The sequence below is a fragment of the Dipodomys merriami genome, unplaced genomic scaffold (assembly GCF_024711535.1).
Source record: "Dipodomys merriami isolate MVZ:Mamm:240054 unplaced genomic scaffold, mDipMer1.0.p SCAF_19, whole genome shotgun sequence".
Classification (NCBI taxonomy): Eukaryota; Metazoa; Chordata; class Mammalia; order Rodentia; family Heteromyidae; genus Dipodomys; species Dipodomys merriami.
The window spans coordinates 33,162,561-33,178,367 of record NW_027203270.1 but is presented as its reverse complement, the minus strand read 5'-3'; the positions used below and the strand labels follow the sequence as shown (position 1 = coordinate 33,178,367).

The window sequence follows — 15,807 nt, the reverse complement described above, 5'->3', positions numbered from 1 at the left end:
TGTCATTTAAAAAACCAAGAGACTAAGGCTATAGAATTTTAACCACCTATACTCATGGTTCTACCGTGAGAATGGAGTCATTCATGATTTTTTTTTTCCTCTTCTACTCTAATAATTGTAAAATTGGGGAATTCAGAAGATTCATGGGTTTTTTAATACTATGTGTTTAATATCAACTGAAATTCTAGTTATACTTTCAGTTGTTATAATATGGCTGTCTTTAGGATGAAGTGCTTCAATCTTTTCACTAGTCACAAGACTAGTGAATCTTCTCCTAGGAAGGCATTCCCTACGGCTTCAGAAAAGAGCCTGGGTTAGCTGGCTTTCTTATCTATATTTAAGCTTTAATGTTCATTTTATGAGACACTGTTTTGTTACAATGAATTTCTAGCTTACTTATCTTTCCGTTGTATTATCCTTAAGAGTAAGGGTACTTGATTTATCTTACTATCCCTGATTCATTCATTAGAGGTGCTCCATTAATTTTTGTAGATGAATGCACAAATTAATGCCAATGTGTTAAATAGGATATGTGCAACTCCTTGGAGATCCAAGTAAGAGACCAGAGGCCTTATTTGTCCTATGAATCTAAGTCCTAGTCAAGAAGAAAGAGTCCAGCAGCAAAGGGAATTTATGTCATGGCCAATTCCCCATATGAAGTAAGTCTGAAATCAGAAAGGGGCCGAAAGCCTGCAGCACTGGGTATTTTAAACTTGTTCATTAATAATGGCTCAAAGTAGGTATTTATTACTGTTAATAAGAGAGCAAAGGACAGTAAATCAACAGTGGTAAGGGAAAGAGCAAAGGAAAGATATGAGTTATTATTTAAAATGTATATTCATTTTTAAATCCCAAAGCAGAGATTGCTATATTGAAGTAGAAGACTTTCCTTGTCTAGTAGCATTAAACAAAGCTCCATCTTATACCAGTACTCATTTTCCCAACTTTCATTTGCTTTTCTTTGGCCAAAAAGTTGGGGACATCATTTAATTACTGAAAATGAAAAAAAGATTGCCTCAGCTGAGATTTCATGGAAACCATCTTTGCTTCAAGTTACAACTTGTACAGCACTCATTGGAGCCTAGAAAAATGCTATTTTATTGGCACATATGATGAACAGTTTTTTAAAAGCATTCAATTAGTACTGCCTTTGAGACAGAATTTAGAAACAGCCTAAGCAATAAATTTACACACACACACACACACACACACACACACACACACACACACATAAAATATCTATATCTCAAATTATTACCTGGGAATCAGTTCTTTTTCTGCTAAAACCACACATAATTAAATTTCCCTTCTAATCAAGCCAAAACACATACATTATTTCTTTTTAATCCATAAGCCAGACCAACGTTTCCCCTTGCCTAAAACCTCCAGACAGATTCTGTTATAGGGAATAAAATGGTTTACACAGAGACCCTAGTCATCTATCCCAATTATCATCCCTAATCCCCGCTCCTGTGACTTTCCTCTTCATCCAGCTCATCAGATTCAAGTCTACCTGCTCTTCCCCTGTGCCTTGAACACATCAAACTTTTCTCTCCCCCATCTCACTCTTTCCTTCTGCCTTGACATCCTTTTGCCTTTTACTTACATCCCTCACTTTCCTTCGGCAGTCCACTGCCTGTCTCTTCCTTGAAGATCATTTCTGACCATTCTGCTCAGATAGATCTCCCATTCCTGACTTATTCTATAATTCATTAACAACTTAATGGTCCCTATGGCATGCTAACCAGAAGTTTTACTTACATAGATCAATATGTATACATTTGTTTTTCTCTTGCACTTCTCAATAGACTCCAATATTCGTGACAGTAAGAGCTTTGCCTGCTTCAGTCATTCCTGACAACCCATGCACTGCATAGCACATAGTAGGTCTTCAGTAAATATGAATTATGACGGCCAAGTTTAATAGCTGATATCATAATCTAGCAGTCAACATTTACGAATTGAGTTTATCTTGTTCTCCTAAAATAGCAAATTTGCATATGGTACAAAATAATTCCCAGTCCCTAACACTCTGACCACAACCTTATCTCTACAAAATCTGCTGGCTTAGGACAAATAAATAACGAGGATTCCTACAACAAAAATCATGATGTGAATTTAGCAAACCTTCTTAGGATAAAAATGTCATCAAGGCCAATTTTAATATCGGGCTTGATTCTTCTAGCTCCTTGTTCTCTTGACCTATTTCTTGTTTCAGTGAAAACTTTGTTTTTGTCTGGATGTTGCCAAGGTGTGTTAATAAAGTAAACTGGGATTTTGTTTGTTTGATTCTCTTCTTGCTTCACTGGTTTGAACAAGCAGCTGACAGGTTTTGCTCTGAGTTTGCCAAAGCCCATGATTTCAGCCATGGAAAACAGAGTGACTGAACATCTTTTATAGCTCATTGGACCTAGAGCCAAGAGAACACTGGGGATTTGTAGTTAGGGTAAGAATGGCAATACTTCCATGGGGGAAAATATTCTGGCAAGATAACTCAGAGCTGTGATGTATCAGTGAAATTCCCTTGTTTAGTTTCTGTGAAAATTAATTTGCAAAAATATTCAAGTCTGTTGTGTGTTCCAGTTTATATGTAAATTAGAAGCCTGTGTTGGAAAAAAATGCCAAGGATGATGGAACTCGAACATTTTCAGACCAGTTGTTGATTAATTAGTTGAAATGAGTTCTATTCGGTCTCATCTCATTTACCTATATTTTTCAACAGTAAGTTGTATTGATCAAGCTAAGAAAAAAGCCAACACTGCCCAATAAACCGTGATAACTGATGCATGAGAAAATAAAATAAAGTTAATAAAGTTTTAAAATCTGATTATTGGGTCTAAGAAAGAACGAATTTCACAGATGATGCTTGGAACTTGGAAACAGAATCTGCGCTACCACCACTCTTCCCAAAGGTAACATCAGGCGTCTATCTAGAAACTTGAAAAGGGTTAAAATTATGGACAATAGTTAAGTATCCAAAACTTGGAGATAACCAAGAGTTTGTAAAAACCCAGAGAGGGACTTTCTTGTTCTGAGTCTTATAGTCTACCTCAGAAATCCATCTTTGTTCTGAACATAAAAGCAGCTAGCTCACTCCTGGGCATGCTTACATCTGTGTGTACTTGGCATGAAGGCTGCAGATACAGATAAGCATGCACTCTAGACCTTCCTATTCATGAACTCTGGATCTAGGCACTGTCCCTCAGCTCTTCAGCTCAAGGCTAGCACTCTACCACTTGAGCCACAGCACCACTTCTGGCTTTTTCTGTGGTACTGAGGAATCGAACCCAAGGCCTCAATGCATGCAAGGCAAGCACTCTACCACTGAGCCACATTCCCAGCCCCCCATTCTCCTTTTATCCTAAAGCCATTCTCCCTTCCTTCCTTTCTTTTTTCCTTCCTTTGTTTCTTTTTTCCTTCCTTTCTTTCGTACCAGTACTGGGACTTGAACTCAGGGCCCAGGAACATTCCCTTAGCATTTTCTGCTCATAGCTGGCATTCTACCACTTGATCAACAGCTTCATTTCTAGCTTTTTGGTGATTTATTTCAGATAAGAGGCTTATGGGGCCAGGCGCTGGTGGCCCACATCTGTCATCCTAGCTACTCAGAAGGCTGAGATCTGAGGATCGCAGTTCAAAGCCAGCCCTGGCAGGAAAGTCCGTGACTCTTTCTCTCCAATTAACCAGTAGAAAATCAGAAGTAGTGCTGTGGCTCAAGAAGTAGAGTACTAGCCTTAAGCTGAAGAGTTGAGGGATAGTGTCCAGGCCCGGATTTCAAGTCCCATGACCAAAAAAAAAAAAAAAAAGTTTCATGCACTTTCATGTCTGGACTGGATTCAAACAGCAGTCTTCAGCTCTCAACCTCTTGAAAGGTAGCTATGATTACAGACTGTGCACAGCCCAAATGTATTTGTTTTACATCTAGATTATACCACAATTGCCTGTCTACCCCTGGGTCATTTGACACTTGAGTCCTGGATTAGTTTCAATACTTTCAACTTGCCCCAGCACTTACCACTACTCTCACTTCTATGTAGACTGAAACCTTGCCTAGGCCAGCCAGCTTCTAGGCACTATCTCTGAAACAATTCTTTCTGAACAGTATTTCTCCTCACATCTCCTTGGGACCCTACAAACACATCTTTGCTGCCTGCTCCAGAGCTATTTGCTCTTCACTCCATTCTGTCTATGTTTCCCTATAGTTCATTGTATGGCCACTTTAAATTCCTAACTTGACTTGAGATCATTGCACTCTGAACTTTTCTACTTGAAATTAATTTTAACTGCACAATACACGGCCATGTACCTCTAGATTTACCACAAGAGCACATGTCTTGTCGGATTTGTGGCAGTAATTAGATATGAAATTCCCTGGACCTGAGAATCTGCTCATGAATGGAGTCTTCTGGAAAGGAATGGTTCAGAGCAGTGGAATCATAGTGGTACCAAAAGTCTTGAAATCAGGTTCTGGTCTTTGTTCTGTCCTTGCCTCTACCTGGCTATGTGGTTTGGGGTTGAGGACTTTACCCTTTGTCTATGGGCATAGATGCCTTGTTACATTAGATAAGATGTTTTAAATGGCTTCTGTTTCTAAAATTCTATTCATTTAGGGCTGATGAAAGACCAGCCATATAGCAGTGAATAAACTTACATATCCCTTCAAGAGTGGAGCCAATAACAGACACAAGTGGAACAGAGTCAATTGCTCCTGAGTTATTCTCCACTTACCAAGCAGGTGGCTTGATCAGAAATGTGGGCCTTGACAGTGAGTAGGGATATAAACATCTCAAAACTGTTTGTCGTGGGCTGGGAAGGTGGCTCAGTGGTAGAGTGTTTGCATGAGGCTCTGGGTTCGATTCTTCAGCACCACGTAAGCAGAAAAAGCTGGAAGAGGTATTGTGGCTCAAGTGGTAGAGCACTAGCTTTGAGCTAAAGAGCTGAGGGACAGCGCCCAGACCCAGAGTTCAGAACCCATGACCAACTGGAAAAAAAAAAAAGAAAAGAAAAAACTGTTTGTCATAGGAATCCCATGCCAAATAAAAGTGAAGGCAGATGTTCGCATCAAGTTTTTGCTGTTTGTGGTTTTGTTTTGTAGTGGGACTTTCTGGATAGGAAGTTTATTAGCCAAGCATGGTAGCATCTGCCCACACACACTGCCATATAATAACTGTCTTACAACCCCTTTATGGAACTGGAATTATTTTTGTTAATGATTTTCATCAGAGTCGATGAAATGCAATGTGTTCCAGCTGTAACTACGTTTATCACAAAGCTGGCTTCCCAAGAAGTCTTCCTCCACAGATATCATGTGATATCTGGATTGTCAAAGAGATTTTTTTTTTGCCTCATGGATTTTTTTACTAAGAGAAAAGGGCTATATTTGTTTCCTACCAGCGCTGAGACAAATGATCAAAACGGAATAGCTTAACACAGCACAAATTTATTATCTGAGCAGCTCTGGCTGTCAGATGTCTAGAATGACTCTCTTAGGGTTGAAAATCACAATGTCAGCAAACCCACATTTCTTTCAGAGGCACTATTGTCTCTCCTGGTCCAGATCACAGAAACTGCATTCCCTGGTTCACACCTCTGCCTCCATTTAAGGAGCCAACAGACTTCTATCTAATCCCCAGTGATCTCTATGTTCTTCTTTATATCTCTTTTCTACATTACTGGACTTCCTATTTCCCTCCTGTAAGTCCCCCCCTGATTACAATGGGCCAATCCAAACCAGCTCTCCATCTCAACATCTTGAACTTAATTATAGTATGTAAAGTATCTTTTATTATCTGTATCAGTCAACTTCCTGTTACTCAAACAAACTTATAAAGAGGAAAGAGCCTTGAGGAGCCCATGGCTCATGCCTATAATACTCAGGAGGCTGAGATCTGAGGAATGCACACAGGTACTGAAATACAGAGCTTGAACTCAGGGCCTCATGCTCTTCCTTAGCTTTTTTTCTCAGTGGTGCTATACTACTTGAGCCCAATTTGACTTCCAGCTTTTGGCTGGAAAATTGGAGATAAGAGTCTTTTCTGCCTGTGTTGGCTTCAAACAATGACCCTATGAGCTCAGTTTCCTGAGTAATTAGGATTACATGTGTGAGCCACAGGTACCCAATCAGAAAAGTATATTTTTAAAAGTGTGTAATGTGTGTGTGTGTGTGTGTGTGTGTGTGTGTGTGTGTGTGCTGGTCCTGGCAGTTTGAACTCAGAGCATGGGAGCCATCCCTGAGCTTTTTTGCTGCTGAAAGCTAAAGTCCTACTACCTGAACTCTTTTGGTGGTTAATTAGAGATGAGAGCCTCACAGACTTCCTGCCCAGGCTGGCTTAAAACCATAATCCTCAAATCTCAGCCTCCTGAGTAGCTAGGAATGCCAGCATGAGCCAGTACATACTTAATGCAAAAATTCCTTAGATACTAATTTTGCAAGAATAAGATGACTTAGAAACAAGAAGTTCACACTCATTAACAGACTTTAAGTAACAAGGAATGAAAGCAGCAAGGAAGCACATGTGTAAATGTCCTCTTCCTCCTCTGCCTTCTCTGAAAGTCCGAAGCCATGACTGCCATTTTGAAAATGGTAAATGGTGAGAAAGCCAATTCAAACTTGATAAACAAATGGAGTCACTGGAGGATTATTGGAATCTATGCTAGCAAATTAATTATTTGTCAGATTGTAGAGCCCATCCTATATATCAGTGTTGAAAGTATTTTCCTAGGAACCAACTTCTTCCCAATGTTGACTGGAACAAATAGAAAAGTCATAGAGTTTTTGACTTGGATGAGACTAGACACATCATCTTATCCTAATTCCTCTCCTACATTATAAGACTCTGTCAAGTGTCCACCAGACTCTTTTTCTTCTCCATAGTATGGGCAGGATCAATGGCTGCACAAAATTAAAGGCTGCATTAAATTTGTTTCTGAGAGGCCAAGTACATTTCAGAGGGATGCAGAATGACTGAAATAATCATCTTCTCCATGTCTCCCTCCCTGGCTCCACCCCTTCATAATACCCACAATCCCAGTCACTCAGTTTTTTTAATATATATATTTTTTTATTTGTAAAGCTACTGTACAGAGGGGTTACAATTACATGAGCAAGGTAATGAGTCCATTTCCTATGGAGTATTGTTACTCCCTCCTTTATTTTTTCCCTATCATCCCTTCCCTCCCGACCTCCGCAATTCCTCCCTCCCTGCCCCCTGCAAAGTTGTAAAGTTCGTTTTCAACATAGTGTCTTGTACATCTTATTGTTGCAATGGGTCATCCTGTATCCTTATTTCAGCATTTTGTTCTTTTCCTTCCCCTCCCCAAATTAGAAAGAAAATGTATATACAAGATGCAGGACACCAGAATCATATACAGTGACATCAGGGGTTGTACCATTGGGGGAAGAACATACAAAGAAACAAAAAAAAATCACATAGTACATTATGAGTACATTAAAAAGAACAGCAACAAAGATAAAACCTCTTGTGTCCCTATCTTGGGGTTCATTTCACTTAGCATCAGGTTATATGGTCATATGTACATAGCTTTTGACCTCTTCTGCTTGTCCTAGACATACACTAGTTACTGCAGATAAGAGAAACCATGGGACCTATGTTTCTTTGGGCTTGGCTTGCTTCACTTAATATAATTTTTTCCAAGTCTTTCCATTTCCTAACTAATAAGGCAATATGCTTTCTGATGGAGGCATAGAATTCTATTGTATATAAATACCACATTTTCTTGATCCATTCATCCACTGAGGGGCATCTGGGTTGGCTCCATATCTTAGCTATGGTGAATAATGCTGCGATAAACATAGTTATGCTCCCACAGCTTAAACTCAATTCCCTGGCATGTTCCTTATTCTAGTGCTTTTTTTCTAGATCCTCCCAATTCAACATAATCAAGGACTAGACACAAGATAGGAGCTCACTGTACCCTCTGAGATGGAATGAATGAATGAATGGCCCTAAAATCTCAAAAATGTTTACAGGATATCTGTGTCTCAGTGGAAGTACGGGAGAAGGGCCATAAAAGATTAAGAGTTGAGTTTCTTCACTAACAAAAAAAAAAAATCACTATGTTGGTGCTCCCTCTTTCCCTACTAGCTTTCTTGATAGAGCTGGGAATTCCACAGAGATTTGTCCTAATAGATAATTTAATGTGAAGCTGAAAATGAGCAGACGGCTTTCCTTTGGATATTTGCACTCAGCACTCGATGTCATTTTTCTGCCTATCAAAAGATTGCATTCTTCAGCTGCTGGCACATTAGGTTAATGGCACCATACCTCACCAAACAAAGACAGAATTGAGTTGTCAAGCTCTTGTCTAGCACTGATTTGGGCGGGGGAGGGAGGTCATAGAAATAATTCAATCCCTCTGTTTAGTCTTGACAACATGTAGAAAACACTTCTTGTATACATTGAATGACATTTTTCTTTGAAAAAAGTCCAAAATACCCATGGACAAGGCTGATTTTTGTACTATTTCTGCCATGTAGGAAAACAGGACATTAGTCTTGGAATTACGACCAAGTTGGTAATAGGTTGGGAATTTTACAAAGATGGAATATCCTTAAAAAAATAATCATAATGCTAACTCTACACAACAGAGGCCAGAGGATCCATTGGCCCATAAACGGGATAATCTAAACTGAAGAGTTTGTGACTATAAACCTTGAAGATCAAACCAGAAAAATAATGATCGTTACCTCCAGATATGTTGGTGAGCAGGAACTGGGGGTACTTTGCTTTCCTTTCACCAATTATGTGCTGTTTTATCACGGCTCCCTCACCCTGCCATCCAGACTAATTGCATCATTTCTATTTGTTTCTAGTTCCTTCTTTCTGGGGATTGGTGAACTCGGCTTGGAACCTTTGCTCGGTGGGGAAACGGCAGTCACCAGTCAACATAGAGACCAGCCACATGATCTTCGACCCCTTTCTGACACCCCTGCGCATCAACACTGGGGGCAGGAAGGTAAGCTGCCATGTTGCTGACATGGTGAATTGAGCAGAGGGGGTGATGCTGTTTCTGAAAGCTGATCCCCAGGCGTCTTGGCTCGGATGAGTTTGTGTCTCCATCTCAAAATGCAACCGACCTTAGCCTTGCTGCCAATGAGTGTAATGTGTACCTCTGCAACCTCGCAAAGTCAAACTCTAGAGCTTGTAATTACTCTACATACCCCATGGAAGTTGCTTGAGGGCCTAGCCCCATCGCACCCCATAAAGGTCAGAAAATACGTTGTTTTCCTTGCACTCCATGGTGAGCAAAATTTCTTTAAGATTCTTTCCTTGGCTTTCTTTTCATCTCAATGAAGTGGGAAGAGAAGGGGGAAAACAAATATGAAAAGTAAAATCAGACATTTATCATCCTAGGAGGGAAAACAAACAAATAGCCATCACCTTAGATGATTTATAAGAAAATCAATAATTAATCTTCCTAGGGGCATCTTGCTGGCTAAGAATCCCCACTCCTTCCCAGAAGTGCTGAGCTATGCTTTGTGAGTCTCACACCTACATCCCTCCATCGCTCTCCTCCCTTTGAGATGAGCTCCTCCCTAATTTGTAGAAAGACACAGTGCCCACAGGGGTTCCGTAAAACCCAGTGTTACTCTGGCTGGCTCATGTCTATTTGGCTGCCTGTGTAAGGATGTCAGCGGTGGAGTAGAAAAAATACCCATACAAGAACATGGTGTTTGAAGGTGATTCAGTCTTTGTGAACTCAAGAAGAAATTCTTTAGTGTGCAAAAAATTAGAGACAACTTACGTTGTTGCCAATTACTGACTTCCCAGGGTTTGGGCCCCCATGAACCCTGGTTAGTCTTCCTCATGGGCAGTTTGGTTTTCTATTGGAGCTTGTACCTCGATTTTTCTCTTTCTGATATGCTTGAATACATTTTCGACTGCGGAACATTCACATTCACAAACAAAAAAAATTGTCAGTGACTTTGAACTCGGGTCAGAGGCAGATTTTAAGTAACATCGACTATGAGCTTGTGTCCATTTAGCTGTGTTGTATTTGCAAGCTGGTTTAAATGTGACTTGAGAAGCTTTTTTATTTGTAGAAAGGGTCTGTGTAGGTCATTTGGTTGATGGCTCTTAGTCTATAGAAAGCTCAGCTGTTTTAGTTATTGTTTCATTTGCAGTTTTATTTTTATAAACCCTAAAAGGAACTTGATATAAATTCTTATACTCACCTTTCTTTAAAAAAAAAAAACAAGATGAATCAGTCATTCAAAGTCACAAATATATCTGAGTTTCAGCAAAAGTTGAAGTTTTGACCAGATAGTCAATCATCTTTTCTTTCTTGGAGATGATGACAGAGGGTGATAATTGTATTTGGGGCAGAGGGGAAAGTAACAAAATATCTCAAGACAGAATGAGGTTCCATTCTGAATGCCTAAGTTCCAGAATTCACCCTAAAGGTGAGCAGCAAGGCTAAAGCACAAATGCCAAAGATGTGTACATTGGGTTTGAAGTACAAATGGAGAAGATGGCAAAAGGAGAAGATCTTGAAATTGTGTGAAGGAACTAGATCACTTTCTTAAGATGTGGTCTTTAAGTAAATTGTTCATTGAAGAATGGGATGGGAAGGATACCAAGCTAACTCAAATGCTGGATTTATATTCTATCATCTACTAAATCCCCTTAGAATAAGATGTTGATGTGAAAGAAAGAAACAAACTTAAAGAATTTTTCTCCAAAATTTACTGGGAGAGAAAAGACTGGGTAGCCTGGAATTAAAAGTACCTCATGTGTTAAGATGTATGTTGATGTTGCCTTCTGTCTTTCTTTTGGGGGGAATACAAGTGACTTTAAAAAAATCTTTCCAATACAGTAAAGTGTACCTGATCCAAATCAATCTGCAAAAGCATTCAAGTTTGGGATTTTGGAAATGTTGACTTTTAACAGTGTCAATATTTATATCTGGCATCGTTTGTGCTGTCTGCGGTTTGCAGAGCTGAGAACTGGCTGATGGTGACTTTTGCATTTGGGAAATGTAGAAGCCAAACTACAGACAGTAGCAGGAGAGAGTGCCTAATAATGAAATGCCTAAACTTGGTAGACAATCGCTGAATCATGTTTGCAGGCTTTTTAAAGGTGATGTTTCATGAGTTGGAGAGTTGTTTTAGAAGTGATTCATGCTCTGAATTTAGTTTAGTTTCTTGCAGGTTTTTTTTCACTTAAAGAAACATACAACCTAAAAGTGTTGGTTGTTTTTTTTTTTTAAATCACCCTGTTCAACGGGAGGTTTCGTGCATTTCAGGCAAGGTGCCACCTTTTGAAGTTTTCAATTGCATGAGTGTTGGGAGGTTAAATACGCCCCAGTAACTTTGTGTTTTGTGTCACAGTTTTACTCCTGGACATTATCCATTCTGGCATTTAAATGTGCCCAATTCACAAAACCATGAAGCAGCTCTGCCACAGACTCTGATTTAGGTTATCGTGTTTGTTTTAACATATTTGACCTGACACATGTCTCAGATGATGGAATAAGGGCTTTTCTTAGCACAGGTGAGGACTGAAGTTCAATCTCCACACAAGAACAATACAGGAATAAAAAATAGATAAGACTCAAAATGCACTATGACTTGGATATAATAGAGTGTATTCATTTTTTATCACAACTGAGATTACTCTCGCCCTTTTGGTTGCATATTTTTCAATGCTCATTTTTAAGCCATATTCTTTTGTCTTGGAAGGGAGTACTTTCTCCTTTGCTGTCTATATTTGACACATGAGGCTCTTAAGGATACAATCCTAAAATAATTGTAGTTTTATCATGACAGTCCCTTAAGGTGTAATGCCTGTGAAAATAATTATCTTGCCTGGGAACGAGTCTCCCACCCTTTACCTTCTTAAACTTAACTCACGGTGTTCTAAATAGTTTGAAATTAATCCATGCTAGATATACCTACTAAATCAATCAAGATTTATTTTTTTTAATGTCAGACTTTTAAAAGACTCCCAGTTTTGTTGTTGAAGTATATGACCAGATTCTGATAGAAGGTAGAAGTACCTGGATCTGGAATTCGAAGGAGAGACAGGTGGTAGAAATAATGACCTAGCCTAGTGACCTAGTCAGAGATATAACAAGCAAAAAGATGGAGGCGACTAGACTTTCAGTGGTCCATGGAGTCACCTCAGTTTTCTCCTAGAAGCAGTGGCTCCCCATGTATTCAGGTTTCTTTGCTTTGGAGGCCAGGATCCTGCTGTTATCAGCTTCCTTTTGGATTTTGCTTACTTAGAGCTTGCCTCTCAAAGAGAGATTCAGTAGAGACACAGAGCAATTGGGATTATTCATAACAATTCCTGGTCTTGAAGGAATAAGAAGAGGGAATGGCTGCCAGACCTAGGAAGCTGTGGAGGAGACCTTTAGCAAGACAGACAGGCAGGCAGACAAACTAAGGGATGAGCTAGGGAAGAAAGAGCCTCACCTTCCCCCGCCCCGCACACTTTTGCCTGACTCTCTTTGCAAAGAAGGGAAAGGCTGAAGGGAGCCTGTTGATTCAATCTACCTATGCCACAGAACGAGGGGAAGAGACAAACGGAAGACATGTGACACAAAGTGATATAGGTGTGTCTACATAACCATTTCCACATTTCCCATGATATAAATATAAATATATGTAATAACTACTATATATGAATATATAGTGTAATTATATATGTGTATATATATATACAGAGAGAGAGAGAGAGAGAGAGAGAGAGAGAGAGAGAGAGGGAGGGAGGGAGCGAGGGAGGGAGATGGAGAGGGAGAGAGAGTAACTTCTATCTACCTATACCTCCCAAGTTGCTGGGATTGTATGCATTCATCACTAGGCCTGGACTGGTTTATATGTCATGGTAGGGTCTTGCTAATTTTTTGCCCCAGCTGGCTTCAGACTATGATCTTCCCAACATTTGCCACACAAGTAGATGAAATGATACATGCAAGCCAACATGCCTGGCATGTTTTGATTATCCACATTCTGTGACTCCTACTCCTCTATGAAATTCTTTGGCTGACTGTGAATCTTCAATCTCATTCCTAAGTACTTTTCTTCTCTTTTTCTTTTAGAATCTGAGCCTTGGTGCATAGTACAATTTACCCCTTAGATTAGTAGTTTCTTAAGATATTTTTCAGATTTTCACTTTATACCCCTGAGGTTATCTATGACAGTTCTAGTTGATTGAGAGGGAAACAAGATTATCTTTGATTAGAAATGAAAAGGTATTTGTGGATTTAGTCTCGTGAAATGAAAAGGTATGTGTGGAATTAGTCAAGTATTACTACCATTTAAGGTTGAAAAAAATGATATTAGGATGAATAATAACTTTGCTATAACTGAATCTGTCACTAAAACTCTTCTTTGGGCACTGTACTTCTCATGAAATAAGCTGAAAATGAGGAATGGCAATTGCTTTTATATATGAAATTTCACCCTGTCTCTATTTTCTAATTTTCCTGTGAATCTCATAGCAAAATTTAGTTGGCCATAATTAACCATTGTTATTCATGGTGTGACAAGATCCTGGTATTCTTAAACATTTTATAGGTGAGCCATTTGTGTTTCTCTAAAATATTTATGGTCTATTGCAGGAGAAAAAATAGATTCACAGAAGTTCAGTGGTAGCATCTGATTTAAATAACTATTTAAGATAATAGTGGATTAGATGCTAAGAAAACTGAAATGATTAAATGGCAGATTGATCATTTGGGCACTAATTTCTAATGGGATTAGGAAGTGGGGATGGATAGATTGGGATTTATGAAAGAACTAGGATACAAACTTGCAAGAATAGATAGGTAGGTTGAAATATAGTGCATAAGAGGGTCTTTGAATGTCAGGTGACCCAGCCCCTTGTATGGAAGATTAAAAGCAAAAGGTAAAAACAGATCCATATTGTCATCTAAACATATTACCATGATGATGCTTTTATCCGATAACTGATGTTAGATTTTCCTAGACCATTTAAAAACTCATTAGCTGATGATCAAGATGCATTGAATCCATAAACCAATTTGTTAAGTGGCACCTCCTTTATACAAGTCCTTAAGGATTATTTAAATAAATAAATAAATAAAACTCATTAAACATCATGGGGTTTTTTAGATCAAAACTCTGCTGTGGAAGTGGTATAGATAATCTTATGTAGGAGACAGTAGAACTTTAAGAACTTCTGAAGAAATGGACGCAATTCTTGCTCCTGTGTACTTTGTGATATATTTCTTGATTTGCCATGTTGATTATATGGTTTCTCAGAGGGAAGCAAGGAGGAGAGTCTGCTTATTTGGAGCTAACTCTAATCACCAAGGAAAAGGTTGATCATATAAAGTAACTCCTAGACAAAGTACCTACATTATCTTAGAAAGTATGGCAGCCAAGGTAAAAGAAGAATTCCATGCAGTATCAGATATACTTATGAAAACGTCAAAAGGCAGGTGCTTTAAACATCACATGCAGGAAGATGTGATCTCACTTCATGGGAGATGCTCCAGAGAATTGGGAAGCACTTCAAAAATTAAATTAGGATAATAAAATCACAAGTGATAAGAAGGGGGTGGGGAAGAACTGTGTGGAATGAAATACATGGCAAGAAAACTGGGTAGAATGAAATACATGGCTGTGGTTGCAGGAGGATCTCTACAAAAAGTACTGCTTTCAAGTATCAGGTAAGAAATGAGAGGGCGGGACTTACAGCCAAGAGAAAGAACCAAGGGAGAAATGATTCATAAAAATAGGTTCAGAGAACATATGATCCAGAATGAAATATAGACCTCCATTGTGGAGGGAGAAGCAATGCCTGCAGAGAGATCAGTGTAGACCTGCTGTAGCTGAGGGCCTTCGCCTCTCTTATTTTCAGTTACCTCATTGGCAAAAGGGACACATGAAGCCACCTTAGGTGTTGTCATTTTGCTATGGAGACAACACAACTCCCCTTTGAATTTCTCTGTCAAGGAAATTCCTGTTTACATGAGAATTAGTAACATACACACACCAAGAAATGAAGTGATTACCACTCTTTGCGTGACAGATTACATATTCGAAATTCCAGCCTTAGAGTTTGAAATGTCATAGGCAAGAAGATCAAGCTTGCTTCTCTGTGTGAATGTTTATTATTATTATTTTTTTAATCTTCATCTGGGTGCCAGTTGCTCCATTCAGGAGGCTGAGATCTGGGGAAGATTGAGCTTCAAAACCAGCCAGGGAACCAAAGTACATGAGACTCATCGCCAATTAACCACCAAAACAAGCTACAAATGAAACTGTGGGTCAAATAGAGTGCTATCCTTGAGCAAGTAAAGCTCAGGAACAGTGCCCAGGTCCACAGACAGACCCCAGGATACACACACACACACACACACACACACACACACACACACACACACACGCACACATCTTCATAGATATAGATTGGGCAAGATATGGTGTAAGAACACTATACATTGACATGTAGAGAAAATTCATGGATAATGTGTCCAATATGAACAAATAGCACAGGGAAGGGACCAAGAGAAGAAGGCCGCCTGATAACTTAGCACAGAAGGTATCCTGTCATGCAGAGTGAGATGTTCAGGTGTTAGCTGTGCAGTTCCTTTCACTGAGAGGACAATGTCTGGGATGTGATATCCAGAGCCTTCCAGTGCCAAGGGTACTATTAACAAATGGAAACTACATTGATAAAGTACATAAGAAGAGGAACACAGTGATGACTAGAAGAACCCAAATGTTCTACTTTTCACTTTATCTATCTGCCCGCCCCTTTATCTCTGCACCAACGAGAGAGGAAAATACTTGACAGAGTCATTCCAGCGGCCTTC

At 39.3% G+C, this 15,807-nt stretch overlaps 1 protein-coding gene across 1 annotated transcript in view; it reads left to right on the top strand.

The window, feature by feature from the left end:
• Positions 1-15,807, top strand: part of Ca10 (carbonic anhydrase 10) — a 457,862-nt gene that overhangs the window by 190,490 nt on the left and 251,565 nt on the right. Inside the window, exon 4 of the mRNA XM_070028408.1 lies at positions 8,834-8,976. Coding sequence (XP_069884509.1) covers positions 8,834-8,976 — 143 coding nt within the window. The remainder of the gene's footprint in view (positions 1-8,833; positions 8,977-15,807) is intronic.